Genomic DNA, 25,264 nt, shown 5'->3' on the forward strand with positions numbered 1-25,264 from the left:
CGTTGCATCGATATTCACCGTGATCTGGACAAAGCGCGAGATGCCTCGACCACAGAGAACTCCACCAGGGATAGACTTGAGACCAACCCTCTCAAAGAGGGTTATACTATCCCGTCCGTCGGGGAGCCACGGGGCGTAGGGCCATCGCGCCTTCGGAGCAGAAATCTTCGTCAACGTCTACTTGCCCTAGCAAAGCATCGACCAAGAGGAACAGGTAGCTAGTTCTACGATTCCAGAAGCGAGTGAGTAAGCAGTAATTTTCATAAGCATGACAGATTAGGTCATTAGGTCTTTAAACTCTGTGCTACTTGAAATCCAGATTGCACCCGCTTAACCTGAGGGCCGTCGGGCCTTTGCTTCTTGGGAACTGGCAAAGTCTGTGTGCAGCCACCCCGACTTTAAGTTCCGCCGCTCGTTAGAACGGCGATCACAGGTATAAAATTCATATATGTTCTGAATAGGCAAAATTCTGCGGAGGAAGGTGCTATCGATCACTTTAACTAAACGCTATGATTTTCAATTTACTTGTCTGCCATATTTTGGGGAAAAATTACTCATAGGGACCTCAATGAAAATGCCTCTTTGTTTTTGCAGTCAAATAACGGATTGCACGTTTCCGAACTTGCCCGAAAACCCGCACTTTCCTAAGGCCCGTGGTGGCCCTCCGGTTAAGACGAATATACTATTTTGCTAGAGTAATTTCAATTCAGAACTTTTTCTTGCACAGGTTCGTAATAATCCGAACTGCCTTGGGCAAGCCCCATTAATTTTGACAATCAATCGTATTCTCCTCTCCAAAACTTGGAGGATTGCTCAGTGACTTTCTATTACTGACTTAACAAGGCGTCGAAGTAGAGCATACCATGCGTCAGATTGCAACTTTAGACTATCCATGTGTTCGAAATCGACAGATTTTCTTACTATCCTCTCTCAACCAAGTATCACAGATATAAATGATATTAAACGAAGAGTGTAGAGAAAACAAGTGCCATTCATTAATCTGGTGGGCTCCTCCAAAAATGCGCCTCAACTACATAGAACAGATTCAAGGTTTCTACATTATAACACGTAAAGAGTTAATCGTTCACGTTCACACTTTTGATCTGTTCAGTTTGGAAAGAATTCGATGAGAGACTAAATTGTTCCTTCGCCTCCTGAGCACTATTCGGCACAACCCTAATACGATGCAGTTGTACATTATGAGCTATTTGTACTGAAAAATTATGTGCTTCTCTTCCCAACAACTCACTAAAAAGGATTCCAAGTACGCCTGGAAGGACAAGCAATCACCATTCATTGAACAAGTCTAAAAGATGCCTAAAGAGCAAAAGAAGCGTGGGCGAAGACATAAAAAGGCACCCTATCACTACGAGGAGAGTGAAAAATATGCCTCGAGGAACCAGGAACCCGAGGTGTATGATCAGATCGAAAATCTTGATGAACAGGCTCAAGACGAGAATGAACATGAGCCAACTCAAGGTGTGTAAATAATTTTAATCTGTAGTAGCTCTAACGATTTTAAAAGAACATCCTCAGGCATTTTATGGAATGCTAGATGAGACGCAGTTGGAATATTTTAAACAGGCAGTTACTGTACTTGACGCCGATGCCTTTTCTACTTCAGAAGGTACAGTTCATATGTGTAAATTTTGTACGCTGCCTTCTAATTAATTATAGAAAAACAGATGTTCTTGTCAGCACTAAAAGCAGAGTGTTTAGGGATTGAACTAAAAGTTATGACTGATCCTACCGGTTCCAAAGCCTTTGAGCAGCTACTATTATTCTCTTCGTCTGAACAATTACTGGAGCTCAGCTCTACTATGGCATCGCGAATCGCAGAATTATGCACTCAGCGTTTTTCATCTCACTGTTTAGAGACATTATTGAATTGCTCTAGACGATACATTGCTGATGAAGTTGCTGGAGATTCTTTCACGCTTTCTGAGCCTGCTTCAGCCAAAAATAATCCTTTTGCCAGTTTAGTCGTCGACTTTTATCAAAATATAAAGCCTGAAATGTATAGGATCGCATCTCATCCTTTTGGCTCGCATGTATTTCGAACATTGCTTCTAGTCCTTAGCGGCATGCCGCTTATTCAGTCTTCTGGCACCAGCAGCGGGAAATCATTGAGTACCAAGAAGCGTTTGGCTAGGTCCGATGCATACTCCTCTATTTTGACTAATGCGTACCAACCGCCAGCTGCATTCAAACAGATAATAGACGAAGTATTGACTTCTATGGAATCGGGCTTATCAACTGAGGAAGCTCGAGCTTTAGCGACTGAGCCGATTTCAAGTCCAGTAGTACAATTGATTCTCGATATTGAAGCTTCCCAAAAGCAGTATTTTATGCTTGACCTCATTCTTCCTCCACGAAAAGGTGAGTTATTCAATGTTTCCAGCCGATATTTGAATAAGTTTGATTAATTTGACAGGAGAGATGGATTTTATTACAACTTCGTATCTTGAAAGTCTTCTTTCAAACCAAGTTGGGTCTCATTTTCTCGAGAAATTTCTTCTTGTTTGTACTCAATCAAGGATAGATTATCTGTATTCAAAATTTTTCGAACCACGATTGAAGATTTTGAAGAATGCCCATGGTTTTAGTTTTGCTGTGAAAGCTCTGATGCAAAAAGCTAGCAAGTTGCAAGTTTCTAAATATTGCAGATTGCTTCTAGATCAAGTCGGTGATTTAACTTGTGAGTTTATCTTCAGCTGATGCCATCTATAAACGTCCTACTAATTTTTTTCAGTACCAAATGTAATTTTACTTAACGCGATTACGATTGCAATATCTCGTTTTGCGTTGCTGGAAGAAGATATTTTAACGGTAGGCCATGAGAATTCTTGAATATGACTTGGAGCTAATTTCAACAGAAAATTAAAACAGTTTCCGAAGAAAACCGCAACATTTTGCTCGCCTTGTTAGGAATCAGCGATCCTGAATCCATAACAGAATCTCAAAGGAGTAAATTGCACGACAGTTTAAAGCAGAGATGCTTGTTAATAGAAAGTTTGCTTTCGAGTTCATCACGGATCGCAAGCGAGATAACTAGTGGTTTTATAGCTCTCCCTGAGCAATCGAAAATTAAGTTTCTCGAAAATCCTGTGTTGTCTCATGTCGCTGAGTCGATATTAAGACAGAAGGGAATGGAAGTCGTAGTTCGGAGGAAATTATTGAACGACATTGTGGGTCATATGTCAGAGCTAGCTTGCACCCCTGGCGGATCTCGAGCTGTGGATGCTTGTAATTCTATTTCTGCTGGCCTAAACCATTACCGAGAACGAATAGCCAAAGAGCTCTTAGCTGATAGGGAAACGTTAATACGAAATCCCTATGGGAAGAAGGTATGGTTTAACTGGCACATGGATATATTTGCACGGACACCGGCGAAATGGAAAATAATGACTCCTGGTGAATAAGCCAACGGTCACTTACCGTTTCTTAGGATTCGCACGTTTATTATATAAATTTATGGGATTCTGTGTTCTGAGCTGTTTAATATTTTTCTTTGCTGTATTGTACAATTATTGATGATAAATATGCCAAGGAATTCAGTTTATGGCTCCTCTTCTTCTTCTCCGTTTTGAGTAGATTCATCTGCCATATCGGGTCCCTTATCATTGTCCCTATGGCCGACATTAGTACAATATTCTCTGCCTGATTCATCTCAATTTTCGCACGCTCACCATTCAATATTAAATCTCGTAACCCGAGGTTTTTCTGCCAATATATTTCTTACAACGTGATCGATCTGAACTTTGCTTGGTGGATTTTCATTTAGCTCTTCTGTATCGTACTCGTTATTCACATAATAGCCCACGCGGACAAACTCTTGATTGTTGTAGCTGCATGTTAGCAGGATAACAGTAACACTAACAACTTCAGCAGCCGGAATAAGCTCAGGAGAGGGAGGATCAGCAGAAAATATAAACTTATTAATGCCGACTGGGACAGGTCCGACTAGAATCGAATCGAGTAATTGGTCATGCTGCGATCTGGAACATCATTAACTTCTCCGCTATCCAAGCTCCGCAACACTAGCAGCAAAATACTCACGAAGAGGAAGATCCAACATAAGTGAGCTTCCATTCCAAATCTGTCCAAAGAAATGAGTTTATGTTAATTAGAATGATCTCTTTCAATTTGTTCTTGCCAAACCTTCTCGTAATGGCTCTAAACATTCAAACGTGATCTCGAACTCATACGGCGCGTCAAACGGTGCTGGATTATTTAGCACATTGATTCCTAGTAACGATACAATAGACATCTTTAGAATATATGTACGCGTGTAATATTGATATGTCCGGATCTAGTTATAAATCAAGAATTTTTTAATTTGCCTTAGACAATTGATTTGGATACAAATCAGAACTAGACATAAAGTTCAGTGCGGCGAATACGCGCGACGCGTTTCTAAAAGCGCTGCGATTCGTCACGTATCATTTTGCAGCCCGCCAAATTATAGTATGTAGATTTCATTTAATCTGATATATAACAAAAAAACATTTAAAATGATATTTCCTGCTTCATTATAAGACGAATATTATTTAGGTAAAAAATTATTCTTTCGGTTGCAGGTCGTACCCGGAATCGAACCGGGGTTCCCAGAATCAAAATCTGATGTGATAACCACTACACTACACAACCGAAGTGCGTGCATAAAGATCTCAATGCAGAATATAAAGGTAAGTTTCAGTTGGTTTCTGAACCATTAGTATGTTAGCGTGATTAAACAATTATGTGTCAGTTATCTCACGGCGAATTATAACTTTATCCTGTTTGCATATAGGCCTTTATATATATCGAGTAATCAACTCTTGCGGTTCATGTGAGCTCAAGCGGGCCATGTAAAATCAAGTGAATTTTTAGGAAATCACTGAACGTTTCAAATCAGACCATCTATAGGATAATCTGTGTTAATAATAGTATAAGCAATTGGCGTAAAGTAGTATACCACAGAATATTTTAGAAATGGAAATTCAGAATAGAATAAATCGAGGAAAACCGGTTGCACTGATTAAAACAGTTGGCAATCGGCAGTCAAAATTGTAGATATACTCATTAAATCTGAATAATTTGCACGGTAAGATTACACATAAGACATGAAAATATAGAGAGTAATCTATAAAAGTTTGGATTATTATTTGTGCTGTCACCCGATTTGTTACAAGAACTGTATTGATAAGAATTATGACCAATCTGGAATATTAATTATTGTGCTTCAGAGCCCTTAACTTTGACTGCAGCTAATTGACCCTAAAGGCCGTGCTCCAAAGACTTATCGGACACAATCGAGGAACTGAAATACTTCTTGGTCTAATTGTTCGTAAATTAGATGAAATGCCGTTAATCGTGACCCTCCGTCGTTTGTTGCGGCACTATTCGGAGATTTACACTGTGTTTTTACCTCTTTTTAGCGTATTTCTAGTTTTATATATCTGCATTCTAATTTTTTCGGGTCGTCATCCTATCGCACCTTCTCCAGGGTTGCCGTCGCCAGGTGATTCGGAAGATACACTTATTTATCTCCATAGATCTCTTGTCGAGATTCCATCCGTGACCAATGATGAATATGAGGTGTCGCAGTTTTTGAATCGGTATCTGACTTCCAAGGGCTGGACCGTCGAATTACAGTCTGTGTCGTCCGTTCCCCCCAGAAATAATGTCTTTGCCTATCGTGGAAGTTCACGAACCACTAAGGTTCTGTTGACGTCACATATCGATACTGTTCCTCCGTTCATCCCATATTCGACTAAAGATGGTTTTTTGTGGGGACGTGGCTCAGTCGACGCCAAGGCATCGGTTGCTGCTCAGATTACTGCTGCTCAGGATATGCTGGCCTCCGGAGCCATAGCTGAAGAAGGAGATATCTCACTTCTATTCGTGGTGGGTGAGGAAACAGACGGTATTGGTATGGAAACGGCCAATGAGCTTGGCCTTAATTTGCAAGCTGCAATTTTTGGAGAGCCAACTGAACTTAAACTTGCAATTGGCCATAAAGGGCTGTTGATTGCCGAGCTGGCATCAACTGGTAAAGCTGCACATTCAGGTTATCCTGAGCTTGGAATAAACGCTAATTACTTTCTTGTTGAAGCTCTTTATCGGCTCCAACATACTTCGTATCCCGCATCCTCTTTGCTTGGCGATACAACTTTTAATGCGGGACAGATCCGTGGCGGAGTAGCAGACAATGTGATCCCCGCCAATGCCTCTGCTGGTCTCACTGTCCGCGTTGCAGCTGACCTTGATGCTGTGATTGCGCTAATGCATGAAGCGGTGGATGCGGTGCCACATGTTGACCTCGACATCACGCTTACTTATGATCCGGTTCTTTGTGACTATGATATTCCGGAGTTTGACACTACCGTCGCTGCATACGGAACCGATATCCCTCATTTAAGAGGTAATCACAAAAAGTATCTCTATGGTCCGGGAAGCATTCTTCTCGCACATGCTGAAAATGAACACATTGCACTTGAAGATCTTCGTGATTCCGTCGTCGGTTACAAGAAACTTGTAGCTTATTCTCTCGGCTATGATATCGATGCCGTAGTTAATACATCTTCACAGGTGCGGGTCTAAGTGTTCAGCGTTTTATAGATATTTTGGTAGAAATCAAGAAGCTGATAAATAGAGACTTGTAACCGATGTCTTTCTAACCTTTTGCAAGTATCGATTTGGTTATAGATGGAGGTCATGTGATTAATTCCGTTATTAGGAATTTTCTACATATTCAAGCTTTCGATGTAGCGAAATCTATTCGTTACTAGAAGAAATGAACATCAGTCAACTAATTGATCTTTTGATACCACAGGCTTCAAGAATTTCAAAATTAGTAGCATTCGAAGCAAATACCCCAGCAGTAAAGAATTGAATCCCCGAATTTACCTTTTGAATTGTAAGGGCCGTCTGGTACGGCCGGGAAATTGAGTAGGACCGTAATTACGATGGTTTCTCCGGTTTATTTTTCTTCTTATATAAGTTAAAAATCCTTCATGAATTCTTGGGACTTTTGATATGGAGACGTTTCCATGCAACTGCTGCATGTTACTTGCAATCTGACGAATTTAACATCGTTTAGTACTAGTATCTGTCTATCTAACAGTTAGTCAACTAACCATGGCCGCCATAAAGCACCGAATTATTCTGGGCAGGTTGATGTTGTTTATGCTGTAATGAGATTCAATTTTAACCTCTATCATTAGGGATGATGACTTTTGGTCCGCCTGAAGTTGTGTTTTCGCGAATTACGACCATCCCCGAAACAAAGAAAGTATTTCAATATTTCAAAGATCGTGGATACTCTGAACTGGATACCGCTAGATTGTACATCGAAGGACAGCAAGAGGCTTTCACTGCAGAGGCAGAATACAAGGATTACAAATTCAATATTGCCACGAAGTGTTTCCCTACGCATCAGGGTGAGCATTCGGCAGTTGAGCTTCCCAAATTCTTGGAAACTTCACTCAAGGAGCTACAGACGGATTCTGTCGACGTGTATTATCTTCACGCTCCAGACCGTAAGACTCCTATTATTGAAACTTTACAAACTATGGATAAATTACATAAAGAAGGCAAATTCAAAATATTTGGAATCTCTAATTACAGTGCTTTTGAAGTTGCAGAAATGGTTACGCTAGCACGTGCGCAGGGATTGATCCAGCCTACGCTCTACCAAGCACGATACAACTGTATTTCACGGAACATTGAACCTGAGTTGATTCCAGCGTTAAGACGCTACGGGATTGATATTGTCGTCTATAACCCACTTGCAGGTGGTTTGCTGTCGGGAAAATATGGCAAACACGTGAAACCCAAAGATGGCCGATTTGCAATGGACAACTGGGTCGGACAGATATACCGTAGCCGATATTTTATCGACTCTTACTGGGACGCCCTTGATATTATCGAAGAAGTTGCGAAGAAATATAACTTATCTTTGCCTGAGATCGCACTTCGCTGGGTTGCTCACCACTCAGCACTCAAGCTCGGACCTGCTTCTGGCCTCGAAGGAGATGGGATTATTATCGGGATTAGTTCATTTGATCAGCTAGTTAGTAATCTCGATGACCTTGAAAAAGGAAGTCTACCCGAAGAGGTTGTCACTGCGCTTGACAAAGCCTATCATACTGTCCGAGGCGACGTAGCTCCCTACTACTGGGGTCAAATCGAGTTTGAATATAAATATTAGTGCCTTTATGTTCATTGTTGAGGATGGATCATTGACTCCTCCGACTTATTGTTTTTCTCAGTTTTTGTCAAGTAATAAAGGCAGAGTTTTTCGAAATGCTAAGTAGCTCTCTAGATCTCAACTGGCCATTCGAGCGAGTGCTGACAAAAGAAAAAACTCCCTTCTTCTCTTTATTAGTTCTCATGTATCATAATTTCGTAATGAGCTTATGTTGTTGACAGAGTTGTACTACACTTGAAACAAGTGCCGTAATTACGCTGGTTTCTCCGGGTGAAAAATTAATGCCTTCCTGTGTTTGTGTGGGCCTGCCAATTCACTCGAAATATAAATATAGCACAGGACTACGCCAGCGAGCAAATATTTGATTCATTTTCATAGCCAAAACTGCCTTTAGAAATTTGCTCTAATCATGACTTCTATCAAGAACCGCATTATATTGGGTAAATTTAATTTCATCCATCTATGAAACGAGTTTACAATTCTCATGAATCTAGGATTGATGACCTTTGGGCCACCGGAAGTATCATTTTCGCGGATCAACTCAATCTCAGAGGCAGCAAAGGTATTTCAATACCTGAAAGATCATGGCTATTCCGAAATTGATACTGCGAGAATGTACATTGACGGTAGACAAGAAGCGTTTACCGCCGAAGTGGGATACAAAAATTATGGGCTTGGCATTGCTACCAAGTGTTTTCCTGTTCACCAAGGCGAGCACTCTGCTACAGAGTTACCAAAGTACTTGGAAAAATCGCTTAAAGAACTGAAAACCGACTCGGTTGACATTTTCTATCTCCATGCCCCTGACCGCAAGACTCCTATTCTCGAGACTTTGCAGACCATGGACAAACTTCACAAAGAAGGAAAATTTAAAATTTTCGGAGTATCAAATTATAGTGCTTTTGAAGTCTCCGAAATGGTTACTCTTGCCCGTGTTCATGGGTTGCTTCAGCCTATGTTGTATCAAGCTCGATATAACTGTCTTGCACGAACGATTGAACCTGAACTGATTCCCGCTTTGAGACGTTACGGGATCGATTTGGTAGTGTATAATCCAATTGCTGGTGGACTGCTGTCAGGAAAATACCAGAAAGAAGTGATACCTACTGCGGGAAGATACGCAATGGATAACTGGATCGGACAAATGATACGCAAGCGATACTTTACTGAAGGCCACTGGAGAGCACTTGAAATCATCGAGCAAGCGGCAAAGAAACATAACTTAACGCTACCAGAAATTGCATTCCGTTGGTTGGTCCACCATTCAATGCTTAGGCTCGGCTCGGCTTCTAGTCAACAAGGGGACGGGATTATTATTGGAATCAGTGCATTTGACCAACTAGTGTCAAATCTAGATGATCTCGAGAAGGGCCCACTTCCTAAAGAAATTCTTGTAGCGGTCGACGAGGCATACCATGTCGCAATTCCTGACGTGGAACCGTATTTTTGGGGGAAACTTGAGTACGAATACAACTATTAAACGGAGCTGCAACCGTTTGCGTTTCAAGCGATAGCTCTGTCTACCTCCAACATCGAGTTGTACAACGGCTGTAATACACTTTTGAAACTCAACTAGAAGGCTTCAGAAATTAGTCTAACTTTTTTAGTTGTTTGATCAATTATATTCCATTTCTTGTCATTTATATTTTGACAAACTAAGTTATGTTAATTTTGAGATTACACAAATTTACGTATTGCCTAAATCGGAAACTAGTCATGCCGCACCGCTAAAGCTTTCTGGGTTGTCCTGCTACGACTGCTTGTTGCATAACCGAGAGATTGGAATCTAGGTGTTTTAACAAGTGAATTGTTTTGGCTCTAAAATCCAAAACCGGAGTTCACGAGCAATTAATCGATTGCGAATCAGGTGCAAAGTCCGCCGTAAGTTCGACTTCATATGGGGCCACTATCGCTTCACAATGTTTCATTCAAGTTGTGATAGCCCGAGAAGTAAAACTGTTCTATCCTAATTATATAAACTTCCCGATTCCATTTGCTCTATGAAAGTTAGTGGATCAAGAAAAACAAAATTCCCCATGCAAGTCATTGCAATTCTGTTAATTATATACGTACAGCATTTCGCAAGCGCAACTACCGATACAAATAACTGTAAATCGAGTTGTTTAACAGTCCTATCAAGTTTCCAATTCAAGAATTGTACTTCAGTATCAAATTTCTGCTGTGAGAGCAAAGCTTTCTTAGGGTCATTCGCTCTATGCATTGAGAACTGCGATGCAGGCGAAAAAACTACGAGCTGGAGAAACTTGCAAGAATCGTGCATGTATTCGCTGTGTGATGTCGATGGTTCTTATTATGAAATATATTCAGAAGCGGTGAGCAGCTACGTAAACTTGACGACAGGTACAAATTCGTCCAAACCTTTGGCAGTACCAGTCAAAATCGAATCCAATCTATTTGATGCACAATACGCCTATCTGACAGCCGAACAGCGAAATCGAAGGAGCAACGTCATAATAGGGTGAGTCAGATCAGGGAGAACTTATTGTTTCTGCTAACTTCATTAGAATCGTGATGTTACTTTTCTGGCCGATAATAGTGTTCTTTGCGGGTCTGAAACAAGTATATGTGCAAATCGGAGATAAACAGGTTCGGCCCCGCAACCGTCTTGAACGATGGATACAGCGAGAAATCATTGTACCAGGATTACTCAACGGGCGACACGCAGAAGCTATTCGCATCAAAGACCATGCATTAATATCACTGCCGCTGAGATGGGAAGTTTTTGTCCTAACAGTTTTATTTGCAATTAATTTGATCCTGGTCGTTGCTGAATTTGATACTAGCGAAGATGCTCAACTAGTAATGACTGAGAAACAGCAAGCGCTAATTTTTGCTGCTAGAAGGACCGGAGTTATGGCTATGGCCCTTTTACCTGCATTGTTTCAGTTTTCGGGAAGAAATTCATACGTCACATATATCACTGGCTGGTCATATTCAACCTTCAAGGTATTTCATCGATGGACAGCAAGAGTGAGTCACTTCAAAGCTTCTTCCATTTGGCATGCGTACTAACGACTTATCTATAGCTGATGGTATTCAACTCAGTTATCCATACTATACTTGAAGTTGAATATTTTGCAAGTAGAAACAGTGCCTTCCAAGTTCTTATTCGAGACCGTCCTAATCAACTTGGAATATGGGCGCTAGTCATCACACTGTTGATACTAATCTGCGCCCTCCATTCGATTCAGTTGAATTACTACGAAGTTTTTTTAACTGCACACATCTTGCTGACCGTGATATTTCTAATTTTTTTGAAGATCCATGTCAACGACCATCAGAGCATAGCATGGCTCTATCTGGGAATCGCAATTTTCGCGATGGACAGAATTTTCAGACTGGTCAGAATTCTATACGGCAATCTTTCAGGATATGCCGAACTGTTTGGAAATGATTCGGCAACACATGTCACCGTTAAACCTTTGATCCCAATCAAATACAAAGCCGGCCAATTCGCATACATATACACCTTGCGGTACAACTTTTGGCAATCTAATCCATTCAGCATAATCCAGGCCAGCGAACACAAATATGAATTCATTGTCAAGCAGTACCAAAGGATGACATCGCGACTACACGCACAAGCTGTTGATCAACAAAATCGCAGAGCGTACATCTGGCTCGAAGGTCCATATGGGATATCATATCCGCTTGAACGGTACGAAAATGTGCTATTTATCGCAGGGGGAATAGGTATCACCCCCGTAATGGCATATACCATGAAGTTGAAGAACAATATGGAGATAAAACACATCTCAATTCACTGGGCGATCAAAGAAGCGGGAAGCATAGAATGGGTTCCAGAGCAATTGGGCCGACTAGCGGAATATGACCATATATCTATTCACATATATTTGACACTGAAGAACGACAATAGTATACCAAATGATTACAACGACCAATCGTTCAACGGACTGAAAACGTCAATAGAACGATTCAAAAAATATCTCGAAGCAGATTTGACCGAGCAATGGCTCGAAGCCAATTTACCGCCAACAGTGTTTCTCCATACAAAACGGCCAGTCTCGCAAGAGATAGTGACTCAGACCGTTATCCAGACAGTCGGAAGCCAGGCTGTATTTTCTTGCGGGCCGGGACAATTAGTGGATGGTGTACGAAAGGCTGTAGTAAGCAGTATCGAGAAACGACCGGATAGACGGATTGATTATTTTGAGGATTCGTTTTCGTAACTAATCTATATTTGCAATAAAGAATAAAATTGAATAAATCGAAAGTAATCCTAACGCTATACAGCGAGCAAATAAAGCATTATCCGGGTCCGATCTTAAAAAGTATCAGTATACTGAAGATTAAAAAAAACTAGAAATAACCACCAACCTTGGGCATGTCGTGATGCTCCGACAACGAGCTTAAATATTTATTATATTCATCGACAGCTTCTCGATGACTCAAAGAAGCCTTTTTCGAAAGTACTTTTTCCATCTGTGGTGATGTCAGCTCAAGTCAAAAAAAAAAAATTCTCGGCCATTGCGTGGTGGCTACAACCACTGAAGGTGACCGCGCAGAAGCATGCCGAACTAAAAGCATTCCCAGGAATTACGCACCCTCTTCCGTTTAATCTCGTCAAACTTCTTCTCCGATTCTGTTCTTAAATCTGCCAAAATATCCAGCGCCGGCTTCAAATGCTCAGAATCATGGTGTGACGAATTAAGATTCTGCTGCTCGCTGGAAAGCGAGACCGCCTGCCTATTACTGCTTGCAGCAACCTTTGGCTTCTTTTTCCTTTTTTTCTCGACTTTGCTAACAGTTCCTTTCAATCTGAGTCCTCCGCCGGACACAAACGCATACGAGTCGCGACCAGCCATGTGACAATCGGCCTTCTGCCTAGTGCTTACTGTTAACTGCTTTTGCCCCTCTGATTATCTGTGGACTGACCGCTGATCTCTCTATTTATCCTCAATCTCTCGTTCAACCAGTCGCTCCTGTGGTCCAATGATTGGCTAACATCTTTCAAGGGTTTTGTTCTTGAACACTATTTCTATGCCACAGGGCCGATGAGCTTCCGGAATAGGAATGCCCTTATACGTACTCATCGCACCGCGATTTCAATAGGATTCAAATAGCTGCTGAGCTACGAGAGTGAAGTGGTTAATTGAATTTAACCAGTGGTTCAGCTGATTAAGTTTGATATATAATTGCTGCGTGCAAGGCGTACATTTTTTATTATGAAGGTAACTATCTCGGATGTGGATTCGAGTGATCGAAGTCTTATTTAGGCGCGGGATTTGCAAGAGACTGGCCTAGTCAATCCGCAAGTCGCGTTGTATAATTGGAAACTATAGATGATCTCTTTGATTCCCTAGGTGAACTTGTTTTGCAGATCAATTAATGTATTGCTTATTTTAGTTCGTTGAAATACAGGATCTGGAGATGATCAATTCCGCTTTGGAGTTCGATACCCCGGATTGTCATGTTGTTGGTGGTTGCGACCTATATACGACGAAGGCCGCAGGAGGCGATAAGAAACTGTATAAATCTATCGATAAACAGTTACATTCAATGCATCAAGAAAGTCTGGTGTTGTCATCTTCTCTAAGTCCTCCGTCCTATTCGCCGCCCACAGAGCGCACTCCGTCAATATTTTCCACCTCTCTTGACGGCCCGTTGTCGTCTTCGTTCATGGCTTCGACAGGAACGTCATTTGGGTCCTCTCCTTTTGGCCCTCTTGATCAAGTATCTTCGCGGCGGACCTTCGCATATCTCATAGCTGTGCTTAATGCAAGTCATCCGGATCATGATTTTTCATCACTGCATCCCGTGGACTTCAAGCGGGAGCGTACCGCCAACCAGGTAGTCAGTGCGTTCAGTAATACACTATTTGGAGTTGGGGCTCCCGTTCCGTCGGGGTTATGGGAAGTAATTGATTCTCATATTGATCTAAAGGTAAATATTTAATTTGCAGTGCCAGAAGAGAGCTCTTTGCTTACAGGACTTAGGATTGTGTCATATATAGTCATACACCGTCACCCTCATTTCTGGCAGATGAGCCTGGCACGATCTGGTCGATGATGTGGTTTTTTTTCAACAAGCGGCGCAAGCGAGTCTGCTATCTTTTTCTTAAAGGTACCAGAAAATCATTTCACCGCAAAGCCAAGACGGGGTTACAGACCGAAGAAGAAGACGAATCAGACGAAGATATGGCGAGCTACGGCACCGATGATGAAATTGTGGGTGATTTGGAGCTCGAGGAGTAAATTTTTATTATGTATTACTAGTTTTAGTCTCGATATCCCTAGTTAGTGAACAACTGATTTGGAACAGCAGTAATTTCTCTTTGGATCAAGATTTGTTTTGAGTCTGTTGTTTTTTCCGGTTGCTTTTTTTATGAATTTTCAGTGGTGTTATTTCTCGGTATACTTGGGACTGGTTTGATTTAGTACGCGATGAATTATAATTTTTTTTGACAAAACGCTTGCTGTTGGGTGCATATTGAGGTTGTACCGAAGAGCACAATCTGATTACATAATCATAGTCAATTCTTATCAATGGAGGGGGATCGGATCGGTGTCGGTCAAGCCATATCCAATAGACTTAATATGTTAGTAGTACTGAGATAATTGGGTCAACCGTCATCACCGGGTCTGAATAGGTCGGCTAACTGGGTCATATATACGCCGCCCACCGTCTTCGGTTCACAGACTCCCTATAAGAACTGTCGAGTTTCACTGATTCTGTACTGTCTTCGCAGCCTATTCCATCTTTTTTTCTACCTATTTTCGCTGCGCATCGTGTCTGACGTTTGCCGGCCTTAGTATTGTACCTTTCGCCGCTCCTTCAATACCAAAACAAACATTTCGGCCCTGCACGTGCCTGTCGCCCCGGCTGCGGTGTCGCTGACGCCGCAGCTTCAGCACGGCGAATCGCAATCAAAGTCGGTGCTGAGCCAGCGTCGTTCTTCAGAACGACAGCACGACGAGGAGGAGGACGACACAATGGACGCAACATTTGAGGATCTTGCGAGTCACTGCTTGTCATTGCTCAAAATGTAAGTTGAATTGTACGAACGGATCCAGAACATAGTCCGTCTAAGGATACGGTCTGCCGGGACCGGTGCTCGCTCGTCCGTCCGCGTGCACAATCTGGAATAAGTGCCATTCACAGCGATGGGAAGCGAACGATGTGCTGACGATGAGATTTCTATTTAGTGCACCGATTGACCAAAGGATACTAATTGCTGTAAGTTCAATTTTCTGTCTACGGATTTTCGAGCCGTTCTGTTACTAATGAGTTTTTCAAGGTATCTGGCATTCCTGGAAGTGGGAAAACTACTCTAGGAAATGTAAGTAATAGTGCTACATCACCGTCACTGGTCTTGTCTCGACTAACTGTGGTTTTTTCAAGGCTGTACTAGAAAAAGTTAATCACAAATGGAATCAAGTTTATAATAATTCGTCGCGAATTGCTGCCTTCGTTCCAATGGACGGATTTCATTTAACTCGTGCGGAGTTGCAGGCAATGCCCAATTCTGTCGAGGCATTTGCTCGCCGAGGAGCTCCGTTCACGTTTGATCCCAATGGCCTACTTGCGCTCATTAGGCGGCTTCGTGAGCCAATTAGTGTCGATTCTCGGCCCATCTATGCGCCTTCGTTTGATCACGCTGTAAAAGATCCTGTGCAGAACGACATTAAAATACTTCCGTCCGACAGGATCTTAATCATTGAAGGAAATTATTTGCATTTAACCGACAAGCCGTGGGATTCGATAGCATGTCTAATGGACGAACTCTGGTTTGTTCGTGTCGAGCGGGACATTGCTCGCCAGCGAATCATCCACCGTCATCTTCAAGCTGGATTAGCAAGCTCTGAGACTGATGCAGCCAAGCGCGCGGACGAAAACGATCTGCCGAATGGCGACTATATTATTGCGCATTCTCTCAAGCCTCATCGAATTATTATTTCCATCCAGGACGATAATTTTGCTTGATCTCCACTCTTTGTATACCTTGTTTTTAATCTCCACATTGTTTGACGTTTAAAATTGGTTTTTTGTTTCTCGGTGTCCCATGATTTGATTTGAATTATGTTTGTTCGGCATGGATCTACATTTTGGCAACTTTTCGATATGTTATGTTTGTTTTGGAGTAGATGACAACGATTTGTTTTTTGGATAGTATGAAAATTTGGAATCATGAATGTTTAGATAAGTGAATATCAATATTAGAAATATCATTATTATTATTATTGTTTCTAGCTTGTAGCGTAATCGACAAATAATATAAAAAAAGCTAAGAACAAAGCCATTGTAATCATTGCCTTTGATGCTAACCTATTTCTCTTTCTTGCACTTTGCAACTGCGTGTTAGCACTCTGGACATCACCTATTGACTCTCCTGCGTCAGTATATAATTGTTCAGTTTTCTCAGACTGTTCCGCAAGATGCATAGCAAGCTCACTTTGCAACGATGCAATTTCGTAGAGTGATTTCTCGGCTTGTTCTGCTTGGTCGAGCCGGTCTTGGAATTCGGCCAGGAGTGCCGTATTTTCTGTCTCGAGTTCTTGAAGCATTTCTGTGTCCATTTCTCTTTCTAGTTTGACTTCATCGGATATTGAAGTGGACGCATCCTCTTCTTCGGCAAGCAATTGTTGCATAGTTAAAACTTTTTTATCTGAAGAGTAGCTCCCGCCGGTGACATTTCCCAAGACTGTTGAAATCCGGCTATTGAGAGCACTTTTCGCCTTCTCGCTTGCACGAGAAAGGCGGACTTCCTGCATATCCGTCTGGGCCTCAGACACCTCTTTCAGCATTTTATTCAGCATCTGCGTGATCCCACGTCGATGTAACCCCAGTGTATTCGCGCGTCCTCTTGCTTCGCGGGCCACTGTTACGCCTGGCAGTAGCATTCTCGTTAACTTAGACACTTGACCGTCATTATCCTCATATCCAGACACTAGATCTGACACTTCCCCAGCAGCCGCCGCGACTTTCTCGAGTTTCCGAACTCGCGCTGTGCATTGCTGGATTATCAAGCGTGATTCGTAATCGATCTCGTCTCTTTGCGCGTCGGAGAGACCAGCTCCCGCGTCGAGTCGTTGAAAGTTTAGTGTACTACTGTAACTATGCGATGACACGTTTAAGTATGCCGGTCTGATCTTACTGACGAATCCTTGAAGCGACACGATGTGCTGATACTGTAGACCATTAGCTCGCACTCTCAAGTGGACATCAAAATGTCTACTCACAATCTGTCTTGCTTCCTCTGTAAACACATCAACTTTGTGCTCTGCTTCGGATCCATCCACTCCTGTCCTCTGCAAAACCCATTGGCGTCCTCGGCGTTCACAAGCAGCCCGACAAAGTTCATAAAACAGTGGCGTCTGGTCAAATGCCATTTTGTTCGCCGAAAGCGATACTTCGTTTCTCCTATTACACCTGATTGTTTTGAAGTTTGCAGTTCCTGAAATTGTTGCTTAGCTTACAACATCGTGGTTTCGCCGCACTCGCTACTAGTTGCTGAGGATCATACAAAGACGTTGGAATTCCCCAGGGGAGTATATATGAGAGTAATATATAAGAGAATGAATAAAATATATAAATTAACATAATCAAATAAGCAGCTTTGTATTGCCATGTTCAAAATATTTAGAACAAGACAAACAACATAAAAAATGCATACAAATTATCAGTCAACAGCAACCCAGAACTCCTAGACAGAGAGAAACTTAGACACCTTCCTTCTTCAATTACTAGGACCGCCTGTTTCGACAGCTTCTTCTTCTTCTTCAAATGCACGATGAGGAATATCCGCCTCTCCTAAAAATGCAATTTCTTCGTCGCCCATCACCAGTATTCCTCGCTTGAGATCAATAGTCGCCTGATGGCGTTTCAACATATCAAGACCGAGTAATAAATCTACCGATTTACCTTCTGTCACCGTAAAGCTGCACGGAAGAAAGGCGTTGCCAATTTTCAACGGAACACTGTGAATTCGGCCCAAAATCTTCGCAGTGCCGACTCCTCGAGCGATACCCTCAAAATTGCGGTCTAACAAATACATTACACTTGCTCATATTAGTTCCATGGTTAAGCATACATCTAAAATCGAAGGAAACAACTCACTTGCATGCCTCCGCACATGATGGACTCATTATTGTAGCCTGGGCCCCAGAGTCGACAAATGCTTTGATCAAATGTCCATTAACTTGAACTGGTACGTAAAGCATTGTCACACGACTGAACGACTCTGGGTTGTGTTCGAGCGCGGCATTCAAATTTTCCATGACGGCTTCTCGCTGAATAATTTCCAAAATCTTACGTTGTGAGTCTTCATTGTAAGGGTCGTCGTTTAACCGCTTTAATTCTCGACGTTTTTCTTCCTCCTGGGATAATCGTTTCTTTTCAATTTCCGTCAATAACTGGTGAAATAGCGGACGGTCATTTACAGATGCCGCAAGATCAGGATACGCTTGTCGAACGAGATCGCAAAGAGCCTGATCTCCAAGCATTTGTAAACGGACTTTCTCCACGTCGTCCACTAGAACCGATTGGTCGTCTGACGGAGCAGTCAATCCACCCGAAAAAGAAGGCGTCATAGATGTCCGTGAGCTAGATACTGAAGGAGCCAAAATAGGTACTGCTGATGGTACTGGTGTCGGTGCTGAAGTTGTTGTTGACGGTGGTGGTAGAACTCGCAGCATAATCATATCATAATCCTCCATTCCCAGAGCCGAGAGCTCACTGTCATTTCGTTGCAAAACAGCTCCTTTGTACAGAATAACCTGCTGGCTCGTCGGAATGCCAGTCTCAGCTTCGATACAAGCTCGAAGATCCGCAACAGTCATACTAAGCGAGACCTCGACCGTGTAGAAAGCTTCGGATGCTTCGAGAGTGACCAGAACGTGCATAATTAGTGCTGTCTTTGGTCGATACTATCTTTCCTTTCTTTAATAAATAAACTGCAGCTTCAAAATTTCAAATCTAGAATCAATCTATCAACTAAATATCACAATCTGCTCTTTCCAATCGCGAATCTAGCTGAAACAGGCAGTGATGTGCTGACGCGCGTCTTTCAGTCCTAGTAAATCGCAACTTTCTCCGCAAATTGTCCACAATCAATTCTGGTATGCCACCTTCAGCGCTTTTTCCCGTGATTATCTCCGTCGCAGGTAGTACGGCTTAGTTCACAAAAATACAAAATAGACAGACGTCTGGGTTCGATAAACTGCAACTGAGATAGGCTTGTTTTTGTCTGTCTGGCTATGCTACTGTTGACTTGATGGCGGTTTGCGTCTCCTCTTCCTTCAAGAACCTCACTCTAAACCAGTTTCAAACCAGTGTCGTTAGACAATAGCCGTGCAAGCTTGGTTTTGAACCGGACCCTGGATTCTGTTCGGCAAGATAGGCCTGAACAAATATCATAGATCTTACGTGAACCTTGGTCTTATTTTATTGCATTTATCTATGTCTACTTCTCTCTTGTCGCAAACGCTATAGAGAACAATACTGTGAATTTATGTTTTGGGGAGCAATATCGCTCAATGCTATCACCGGAATGACATGGCTACATCTTACGCTTGATATCTATCTGTCGGAATGCGTCTCGGTATATCCAGTCATAAAGCCAACCGGTAGGAATGACTGTCGCGGCATGCCATAGCGAGTGAGCGTCGATGGTATCGACAAATGGAGAGAAATCAAACAGCTCAAACCCCATACCGGTACTGATGGTTAATACTATCAGCATGGGTCGCAGAACCCAAGGATTCCGCTGTTCCCGAGGTCTACCAAAATATCTTGTCAACGAGTAAAAGATCCACAGACCGTTCTGAATCAAGCCAATAACAACGTTCGCAGCCATGTTGTAAGTGTAAGAAAAGCGGATCAATGACAGATATGCAACATGGAGACTGAATGCTGTTAAGCATAAAGCAACTAGAGCACGACGAATCGGACTCTTGGCTTGTCGATCAAGTCTGAAAATCCGGATACAGGCCACAAAAAAACCCGTCATAATCGTAGCACCCGCCGAAAAATAGTCGAGACGTTCCGTGACCACGAAATCGCGTGTGTGAAATACGGATGACCAAAGCCAGGCGTTCATGCCAACCACCGTCATCCAAATGTAGTATTTTTTCAGAAAAAAATCTGTTCGCGCATTATCAGCTGGAAATGACTTGCGGAACTTCTGAAACGACTTGAAATGAGGAACGAAGTTTAAAATCGAAAACAGAACTGAAGCTGGCTCTTGGATCCCAAGCAATCTCTTGAAAGGCCACTTTCCGTGGAACTGCAACACTTCTTCTCCTTTACTTATGCGTTCCGCTGTGATACGTCGTTGACAATTATAGTCACAATTCTGCGGGCAATCCCACATCAGCGCAGTCAAGTACCATGCTAAATGGGGCGTATCCACTGAATCACATACCATCGACTTGCACTCCTCCACACAGACACGAAACTCGGGTAGTCTGTCGCCTGCAGATCCCAATACCCCCACTGCTATATACAGACCGCATAAAAAAATTTCGATAAAATTAGGTGATGTCCGCATCTTAAACTTGTGAGTTTATCTGCTGGCAGACCTTACGTATCTATTCTCATGAGTGTGTCAAAGGTTTGATTGGGTTTTCTTTACTGCCCGGCTGCCAGACGTATTGGTCCTCTCTTATTCACTCCCGCACCACTGCTCCACTACCAAAAAAAAATCAAATCACTCAATCCAAGTTGTAAATAACTACACACTCTTGCACCGCAAATTTGGTATTATTTTACGTTACAATCGCTCTTCCTGCAAAATGTTCTAATACAATCGAGTGCCTGTTGAAAAATTAGATCACATGATACTTGGAGTCACTGCGATTGGTGATTCCAAATCTTCCCTATGTCTTGGACGGTCCCAAACCGGGCTTCTCTATTACCCTTTCAAAAAACTAATAGCCGTGTGTTTTGCCTGCTAACAGACCCAAATTTCTACCGTTTGGCGTATTTTGGTAATTCAACTCAAAGTTGATCGAACAAATTTTGGACACAATCCGTTCAGAGAGGGGTACCAATGGATCAGGAGTACGACGTCATTGTTCTTGGTGAGTACGGGATTTGCTGATATCACCACCTATCGCCCAATATCAAATGGCGCTCTGTTTGCGTTTTGCATTTGCGGAAGACTAACTTGCAATCTAATTTAGGAACCGGTATGCATAAATTATTCTATGGCTGTAGTCAATAAGAAGGTTTAACTGTCTTCAGGTCTGACAGAATGCATCTTATCGGGAATCTTCAGTGTCGAGGGTAAGAAGGTTCTCCACATTGATCGGCAAGACCATTATGGCGGGTATGTTGCATATTCAGTCGAAATCTTAACTCTATGCTTATAAATATACGCAGTGAGAGCTCCAGCTTGGCTCTGTCTCAGGTAATATTTTCCTTTCTATCATTTTGGCATGCTTCATATAGTTACACATCATGTCTAGATATACAAGAAATTCCGCGCTAATGAAGAGCCCAAAGCAAGTTTGGGCCGGGATCGTGACTGGAACGTTGATCTAATCCCGAAGTTTCTCATGGCTAATGGCGAGTTAACTAATATCTTGGTAGTACGTATATATGCACTCGTCTATGTCAAATGTTCTGATTTTTTTAGCACACCAACGTCACTCGGTACATGGAATTCAAGCAGATCAGTGGCAGTTTCGTTTATCGTGATGGACGTATTGCCAAAGTGCCTTCCAATGAGATGGAAGCTATTCGTTCGCCTTTGATGGGCCTTTTCGAAAAGCGCCGAATGAAGCGATTTTTTGAATTTATTGGCAATTACGTCGAGGAAAACCCTTCTACTCACCAGGGACTTAACTTGGATCGAAACAATATGAATGAGGTATATGCAAAATTTGGTCTTGAATCTGGCACCAAGGACTTTATTGGTCATGCGATGGCACTTTATCTAGATGATTCCTACCTCAGCAAACCTGCGCGAGAGTCCATCAACCGAATCACTTTGTACTTGAAATCCATGGCTCGTTTTGGCAAGTCGCCCTATTTGTATCCTCTTTACGGTCTTGGCGAACTTCCCCAAGGTTTCGCCCGTTTATCAGCCATTTATGGAGGTACTTACATGTTGGAGAAGCCTGTTGATGAGATTGTTTACGAAGATGGTGTTGCTGTGGGAGTGCGTTCTGGGGATGAGATTGTGCGTGCAAAGACGATAATTGGTGATCCTACCTATTTCCCCGAGAAAGTTCGTAAGATCGGCAGTGTGATTCGTGCGATTTGCATTTTAACCCATCCAATTCCCAACACCGACGACGCAGATTCACTGCAGATCGTGATTCCACAAAATCAGGTCGGCAGAAAGCATGACATTTATATTGCAATGGTATCTGCAACCCACAACGTCAGCTCCAAGGGTCATTATCTAGCTATTGTTTCTACTATAGTTGAGACAGCTAATCCCTTAGAGGAAATTGCTCCAGGATTGCGTCTTCTGGGCACCGTTCTTGAGCGATTTGTCGGTATTGCCGAGCTCTATGAGCCCCTTGAAGACGGATCTAAGGATCACGTCTATATTTCAAAAAGCTATGACGCTACGAGTCATTTTGAGACTACTACTGATGATGTGAAAGATATTTACCAACGAATTGAAGGCAAGCCTCTCGTCCTTAAGCAGCGACAGGACGTGGAAGACGAAGACAATTTCACAGCTTATGCCTAGAGTTGTAATTCTTGAGCTAAGTTTCTGAACCAATTATTCAGTTTTATTATAGTTGATAGTTGAAAAAAATTAGATGCGAAGATAGGCATTCGTAAAAAATTACTTTTGTCATATTAGGTATATCATGGCTCCGTTGGTAAATAGTTCTATGAAATCCTACTTGTCAGTTCAATTCTCTCAAATACTGTATTAATAAGATTGAGAGTAAATTTTTGAATTCCAATCACTGCAGATACTGGATAAGCCAGATAGTACGCAACAAAAATTCTAAAGAATAGATGTTCGCCTGGATAAAAATATTCTGAAAATATAGCCGCGACTATCAGACTACTTCATGAACCGATAATTGAGATCCCATCTCAAACGCATTTTTTTCCTGTATAATCGACACTGCATTCTTCAGCCCAGAAATCTTTTTCGAAATCTGAATACTCTTCAATATCAACTTTCAGCTTTCCACTGCCGATATTTCCATCCAATCCCCAGTATAAATGTCTCAGGGACTCGTGATAGGATCCACGATCCATCACAGACTTATGAATTCTTTCTTTGGTGACAAACCGCGATAATTTGTGCGGTGTTAGCAGGTAGGAAAATAGTAGTTTTGCAACATACTTAATCAGCTCCTTCAGTTTTTGTAGGTTTGTTCTGAGCTTTCTGAAAATAACTGGAGGATCATATCCAAGAACTTGACGTATCTGAGTTCCTAGGAGGATGTAAATGAGACCCACTCCAGCGTAATTATCGGCAATGGGTCCTCTATACCATGGACTCACATTGCAGGGCTCCCGGGTAGTGTCATCGAGTTTATAGTATCCATCTGTAGACGTTTCAGAAGGTGCGCTGCGCGCCGCTCGAATGTTCCCATGAAGGTAAGGTACATCGTAACCCAATAGATGTGCTGTTTGCCCTATCATCCAGATCAGCGTACCGTCTGCAAGAGTGTTTCTACCCAAGGTCGTGCCAGAATCTGTCAACATATCTGTTCCTTTTTGCGTATAGGTCATATTGCCTCCCCCTACGTTGATATGCGCTCCTACGAACCAAACCTGCTTATACTTGTCCAAATACGGGTATGACTCGTCGAAGAACCATAAGAGTGGGGAGAACGGAAGCCGTGTCTCGTCTAGCGCTAACGCATGAAAAGCGTTTTTGACATCTATTGTGGTTAGTAGAATTTTAATCTTGAATTTAATTAATCATACTCTTATTTAAAGTCAGGTCGAGGAACCAATATGCACTTGGTGCTGGCGATATAAGCTGTGGCAGGCCAAATGTTCCTACTGTATCGAAACAGCCGACTACTTGAACCACAATTTCCGAGCCAGACACAAGCAAATTGTTTTCAATCAATTCTTTTTGGAGTACTTTCAACCTCACCAGGCGGTCCTCGGATTCAGTCATGTAGATATTGAATAGATCGCCAAATCGTGTCATCCCAGGTCGCTTCAGTATTCCGAATTCAAGAATCATGGAGCATATAGCTCTGACCATGAATGCTCCGCGAGAGAACCCAAAAAAGAAAATTTCATCCTTCATATCATAGTTCAGAGATAGAAAACCGTACGCGTCTTGCATCTGCTCTTTAAGTCCTTGGCCGGCTATGCCGTCAAAGATAGAGTTGATAGGATGTCGCGAACCTGTTCCGATACCGTTTTGATAGTACGTGATTTGCGATATGCCGTTTTCGTCTTGAGGCTTCAATGCTCTCGCAATTCTGGTGATATTGGAAGCGTTGATAGAGTCCCTTCCAAAAGAGTTTTGCCATGTCCCTGGGCTTGTTAGATGGACAAATTGATCTTTAGACTTACTGACCATCACAAAGAACTATTAACTTTCTCATAGTTCAATTCTTTCATCTAATTGTTATTTTAACCTAAAGTGAATCAATCTTCACAGAAGTTAGTGAATAATCTGGGCAAATTCTCAAGATTTTGATTCATTTTGAACAGTTGATTACACAGCTTGTTCTTACACAACTATCAGCTCGTGTAACTATTTTGCCTTTTCAGGCAAGTCGTAAATAAAGAGGGAAATTTTGTCTTCAGTTTCAGCGGCTGCTAGACCGGGAGATACATGATAGTCTAACATTGATAAATAATGTAATCTGTTAGGAAGTTTTCGTTATAATCGGCCAAAATTGGAGGATCTGTTCATCAGAATATAATCATGGTCCTATCTACATTTACTTGGATTTATGGATTCAGCCATAATTCAAATTATACAGTTTGTACGTTTAGATTTAACCTATTACAAACTGCAATGTCCAAATATTGGGCTACTCTCCATACCTCATGATCAAAGACTTGATCTAACAAATGTCTACATGTATGAACGCAGATAACACACAGAGTCGCATTCGAATTTTAGTGATGCTAGCTCTC

At 42.1% G+C, this 25,264-nt stretch overlaps 14 protein-coding genes and 1 non-coding gene across 15 annotated transcripts; 8 read left to right on the forward strand and 7 right to left on the reverse strand.

The window, feature by feature from the left end:
* The first annotated feature begins 1,216 nt into the window (after window positions 1-1,216).
* V1516DRAFT_714388 (armadillo-type protein) lies at window positions 1,217-3,771 on the forward strand. Its single transcript, XM_066924333.1, has 6 exons — window positions 1,217-1,479; window positions 1,526-1,627; window positions 1,678-2,379; window positions 2,435-2,698; window positions 2,753-2,829; window positions 2,877-3,771. The coding sequence occupies exons 1-6, from the start codon at window positions 1,314-1,316 to the stop codon at window positions 3,420-3,422; spliced, it is 1,857 nt and encodes a 618-aa protein (XP_066774902.1). The 5' UTR covers window positions 1,217-1,313; the 3' UTR covers window positions 3,423-3,771.
* Window positions 3,457-4,518, reverse strand: V1516DRAFT_682295 (anti-silence-domain-containing protein). The gene is made up of 4 exons (XM_066923387.1): window positions 4,162-4,518; window positions 4,060-4,099; window positions 3,690-3,998; window positions 3,457-3,629 (listed from the first exon to the last, which is right to left on the reverse strand). The coding sequence occupies exons 1-4, from the start codon at window positions 4,268-4,270 to the stop codon at window positions 3,560-3,562; spliced, it is 528 nt and encodes a 175-aa protein (XP_066774903.1). The 5' UTR covers window positions 4,271-4,518; the 3' UTR covers window positions 3,457-3,559.
* Window positions 4,519-4,578: 60 nt separating this feature from the next.
* On the reverse strand, window positions 4,579-4,650 carry V1516DRAFT_t76. The gene has a single exon. It is a non-coding gene; the product is annotated as a tRNA-Gln (tRNA).
* A 264-nt stretch (window positions 4,651-4,914) lies between these two features.
* On the forward strand, window positions 4,915-6,854 carry V1516DRAFT_129356 (uncharacterized protein). The gene has a single exon (XM_066918628.1). The coding sequence runs from the start codon at window positions 5,344-5,346 to the stop codon at window positions 6,583-6,585; it is 1,242 nt and encodes a 413-aa protein (XP_066774904.1). The 5' UTR covers window positions 4,915-5,343; the 3' UTR covers window positions 6,586-6,854.
* Window positions 6,855-8,228, forward strand: V1516DRAFT_128854 (NADP-dependent oxidoreductase domain-containing protein). Its single transcript, XM_066918627.1, has 2 exons — window positions 6,855-7,153; window positions 7,209-8,228. Exons 1-2 carry the CDS (start codon window positions 7,123-7,125, stop codon window positions 8,192-8,194), a joined length of 1,017 nt encoding a protein of 338 aa, XP_066774905.1. The 5' UTR covers window positions 6,855-7,122; the 3' UTR covers window positions 8,195-8,228.
* Window positions 8,229-8,427: 199 nt separating this feature from the next.
* On the forward strand, window positions 8,428-9,859 carry V1516DRAFT_682299 (NADP-dependent oxidoreductase domain-containing protein). Its single transcript, XM_066923388.1, has 2 exons — window positions 8,428-8,634; window positions 8,689-9,859. Exons 1-2 carry the CDS (start codon window positions 8,604-8,606, stop codon window positions 9,672-9,674), a joined length of 1,017 nt encoding a protein of 338 aa, XP_066774906.1. The 5' UTR covers window positions 8,428-8,603; the 3' UTR covers window positions 9,675-9,859.
* Window positions 9,860-10,230: 371 nt separating this feature from the next.
* V1516DRAFT_630141 (ferric reductase NAD binding domain-containing protein) lies at window positions 10,231-12,405 on the forward strand (the record flags this gene model as incomplete). Its single annotated transcript, XM_066919922.1, has 3 exons — window positions 10,231-10,673; window positions 10,720-11,185; window positions 11,242-12,405. 3 exons carry the CDS (start codon window positions 10,231-10,233, stop codon window positions 12,403-12,405), a joined length of 2,073 nt encoding a protein of 690 aa, XP_066774907.1.
* A 39-nt stretch (window positions 12,406-12,444) lies between these two features.
* V1516DRAFT_129960 (uncharacterized protein) lies at window positions 12,445-13,323 on the reverse strand. The gene is made up of 3 exons (XM_066918629.1): window positions 12,781-13,323; window positions 12,554-12,658; window positions 12,445-12,499 (listed from the first exon to the last, which is right to left on the reverse strand). Exons 1-3 carry the CDS (start codon window positions 13,039-13,041, stop codon window positions 12,485-12,487), a joined length of 381 nt encoding a protein of 126 aa, XP_066774908.1. The 5' UTR covers window positions 13,042-13,323; the 3' UTR covers window positions 12,445-12,484.
* Window positions 13,324-13,606: 283 nt separating this feature from the next.
* V1516DRAFT_666879 (Maf1 regulator-domain-containing protein) lies at window positions 13,607-14,430 on the forward strand (the record flags this gene model as incomplete). Its single annotated transcript, XM_066920772.1, has 2 exons — window positions 13,607-14,119; window positions 14,173-14,430. 2 exons carry the CDS (start codon window positions 13,607-13,609, stop codon window positions 14,428-14,430), a joined length of 771 nt encoding a protein of 256 aa, XP_066774909.1.
* A 464-nt stretch (window positions 14,431-14,894) lies between these two features.
* V1516DRAFT_682309 (P-loop containing nucleoside triphosphate hydrolase protein) lies at window positions 14,895-16,402 on the forward strand. The gene is made up of 4 exons (XM_066923389.1): window positions 14,895-15,221; window positions 15,382-15,412; window positions 15,474-15,515; window positions 15,578-16,402. The coding sequence occupies exons 1-4, from the start codon at window positions 15,169-15,171 to the stop codon at window positions 16,157-16,159; spliced, it is 708 nt and encodes a 235-aa protein (XP_066774910.1). The 5' UTR covers window positions 14,895-15,168; the 3' UTR covers window positions 16,160-16,402.
* V1516DRAFT_682312 (uncharacterized protein) lies at window positions 16,385-17,710 on the reverse strand. Its single transcript, XM_066923390.1, has 2 exons — window positions 17,416-17,710; window positions 16,385-17,364 (listed from the first exon to the last, which is right to left on the reverse strand). The coding sequence occupies exons 1-2, from the start codon at window positions 17,563-17,565 to the stop codon at window positions 16,423-16,425; spliced, it is 1,092 nt and encodes a 363-aa protein (XP_066774911.1). The 5' UTR covers window positions 17,566-17,710; the 3' UTR covers window positions 16,385-16,422.
* Window positions 17,711-17,899: 189 nt separating this feature from the next.
* Window positions 17,900-19,405, reverse strand: V1516DRAFT_130214 (aspartyl protease-domain-containing protein). Its single transcript, XM_066918630.1, has 2 exons — window positions 18,289-19,405; window positions 17,900-18,234 (listed from the first exon to the last, which is right to left on the reverse strand). The coding sequence occupies exon 1, from the start codon at window positions 19,075-19,077 to the stop codon at window positions 18,289-18,291; it is 789 nt and encodes a 262-aa protein (XP_066774912.1). The 5' UTR covers window positions 19,078-19,405; the 3' UTR covers window positions 17,900-18,234.
* A 201-nt stretch (window positions 19,406-19,606) lies between these two features.
* V1516DRAFT_682316 (Per1-like protein) lies at window positions 19,607-20,949 on the reverse strand. The gene has a single exon (XM_066923391.1). The coding sequence runs from the start codon at window positions 20,721-20,723 to the stop codon at window positions 19,734-19,736; it is 990 nt and encodes a 329-aa protein (XP_066774913.1). The 5' UTR covers window positions 20,724-20,949; the 3' UTR covers window positions 19,607-19,733.
* Window positions 20,950-21,070: 121 nt separating this feature from the next.
* On the forward strand, window positions 21,071-23,198 carry V1516DRAFT_682320 (GDP dissociation inhibitor). The gene is made up of 6 exons (XM_066923392.1): window positions 21,071-21,255; window positions 21,358-21,363; window positions 21,419-21,503; window positions 21,557-21,584; window positions 21,643-21,765; window positions 21,813-23,198. Exons 1-6 carry the CDS (start codon window positions 21,225-21,227, stop codon window positions 22,878-22,880), a joined length of 1,341 nt encoding a protein of 446 aa, XP_066774914.1. The 5' UTR covers window positions 21,071-21,224; the 3' UTR covers window positions 22,881-23,198.
* On the reverse strand, window positions 23,060-24,873 carry V1516DRAFT_130385 (uncharacterized protein). Its single transcript, XM_066918631.1, has 2 exons — window positions 24,086-24,873; window positions 23,060-24,039 (listed from the first exon to the last, which is right to left on the reverse strand). Exons 1-2 carry the CDS (start codon window positions 24,696-24,698, stop codon window positions 23,240-23,242), a joined length of 1,413 nt encoding a protein of 470 aa, XP_066774915.1. The 5' UTR covers window positions 24,699-24,873; the 3' UTR covers window positions 23,060-23,239.
* Between the last annotated feature and the right edge of the window lie 391 nt (window positions 24,874-25,264).

The sequence above is a fragment of the Lipomyces oligophaga genome, assembly GCF_038497815.1.
Source record: "Lipomyces oligophaga strain CBS 7107 unplaced genomic scaffold V1516scaffold_11, whole genome shotgun sequence".
NCBI classification, from domain to species: domain Eukaryota; kingdom Fungi; phylum Ascomycota; class Lipomycetes; order Lipomycetales; family Lipomycetaceae; genus Lipomyces; species [Lipomyces] oligophaga.

What these genes read in the sequence shown, in the direction of transcription:
- V1516DRAFT_129356 (XM_066918628.1), top strand. Translation starts at nt 5,344, where the DNA reads ATGCCGTTAATCGTGACCCTCCGTCGTTTGTTGCGGCACTATTCGGAG.
- V1516DRAFT_130385 (XM_066918631.1), bottom strand. Translation starts at nt 24,698, where the DNA reads ATGGTCAGTAAGTCTAAAGATCAATTTGTCCATCTAACAAGCCCAGGG. An exon ending in CGACCTGACTTTAAATAAGA is followed by an intron (nt 24,040 to 24,085) that starts GTATGATTAATT and finishes TAACCACAATAG; the next exon opens with ATGTCAAAAACGCTTTTCAT.
- V1516DRAFT_682320 (XM_066923392.1), top strand. Translation starts at nt 21,225, where the DNA reads ATGGATCAGGAGTACGACGTCATTGTTCTTG. An exon ending in CGGCAAGACCATTATGGCGG is followed by an intron (nt 21,504 to 21,556) that starts GTATGTTGCATA and finishes AAATATACGCAG; the next exon opens with TGAGAGCTCCAGCTTGGCTC. An exon ending in AGTTAACTAATATCTTGGTA is followed by an intron (nt 21,766 to 21,812) that starts GTACGTATATAT and finishes TGATTTTTTTAG; the next exon opens with CACACCAACGTCACTCGGTA.
- V1516DRAFT_129960 (XM_066918629.1), bottom strand. Translation starts at nt 13,041, where the DNA reads ATGGCTGGTCGCGACTCGTATGCGTTTGTGTCCGGCGGAGGACTCAGA. An exon ending in ACGAGATTAAACGGAAGAGG is followed by an intron (nt 12,659 to 12,780) that starts GTGCGTAATTCC and finishes ACATCACCACAG; the next exon opens with ATGGAAAAAGTACTTTCGAA.
- V1516DRAFT_128854 (XM_066918627.1), top strand. Translation starts at nt 7,123, where the DNA reads ATGGCCGCCATAAAGCACCGAATTATTCTGG. An exon ending in AAAGCACCGAATTATTCTGG is followed by an intron (nt 7,154 to 7,208) that starts GCAGGTTGATGT and finishes CTCTATCATTAG; the next exon opens with GGATGATGACTTTTGGTCCG.
- V1516DRAFT_130214 (XM_066918630.1), bottom strand. Translation starts at nt 19,077, where the DNA reads ATGCACGTTCTGGTCACTCTCGAAGCATCCGAAGCTTTCTACACGGTC.
- V1516DRAFT_714388 (XM_066924333.1), top strand. Translation starts at nt 1,314, where the DNA reads ATGCCTAAAGAGCAAAAGAAGCGTGGGCGAAGACATAAAAAGGCACCC. An exon ending in TGCCTTTTCTACTTCAGAAG is followed by an intron (nt 1,628 to 1,677) that starts GTACAGTTCATA and finishes AATTAATTATAG; the next exon opens with AAAAACAGATGTTCTTGTCA. An exon ending in TCAAGTCGGTGATTTAACTT is followed by an intron (nt 2,699 to 2,752) that starts GTGAGTTTATCT and finishes AATTTTTTTCAG; the next exon opens with TACCAAATGTAATTTTACTT.
- V1516DRAFT_682309 (XM_066923389.1), top strand. Translation starts at nt 15,169, where the DNA reads ATGGACGCAACATTTGAGGATCTTGCGAGTCACTGCTTGTCATTGCTC. An exon ending in ACCAAAGGATACTAATTGCT is followed by an intron (nt 15,413 to 15,473) that starts GTAAGTTCAATT and finishes GAGTTTTTCAAG; the next exon opens with GTATCTGGCATTCCTGGAAG. An exon ending in GGAAAACTACTCTAGGAAAT is followed by an intron (nt 15,516 to 15,577) that starts GTAAGTAATAGT and finishes GGTTTTTTCAAG; the next exon opens with GCTGTACTAGAAAAAGTTAA.
- V1516DRAFT_682316 (XM_066923391.1), bottom strand. Translation starts at nt 20,723, where the DNA reads ATGCGGACATCACCTAATTTTATCGAAATTTTTTTATGCGGTCTGTAT.
- V1516DRAFT_682299 (XM_066923388.1), top strand. Translation starts at nt 8,604, where the DNA reads ATGACTTCTATCAAGAACCGCATTATATTGG. An exon ending in CAAGAACCGCATTATATTGG is followed by an intron (nt 8,635 to 8,688) that starts GTAAATTTAATT and finishes TCATGAATCTAG; the next exon opens with GATTGATGACCTTTGGGCCA.
- V1516DRAFT_682312 (XM_066923390.1), bottom strand. Translation starts at nt 17,565, where the DNA reads ATGGCATTTGACCAGACGCCACTGTTTTATGAACTTTGTCGGGCTGCT. An exon ending in CAGAGGAAGCAAGACAGATT is followed by an intron (nt 17,365 to 17,415) that starts GTGAGTAGACAT and finishes AATGGTCTACAG; the next exon opens with TATCAGCACATCGTGTCGCT.
- V1516DRAFT_682295 (XM_066923387.1), bottom strand. Translation starts at nt 4,270, where the DNA reads ATGTCTATTGTATCGTTACTAGGAATCAATGTGCTAAATAATCCAGCA. An exon ending in TTTAGAGCCATTACGAGAAG is followed by an intron (nt 4,100 to 4,161) that starts GTTTGGCAAGAA and finishes TTCTTTGGACAG; the next exon opens with ATTTGGAATGGAAGCTCACT. An exon ending in ACGAGATTTAATATTGAATG is followed by an intron (nt 3,630 to 3,689) that starts GTGAGCGTGCGA and finishes TGTCGGCCATAG; the next exon opens with GGACAATGATAAGGGACCCG.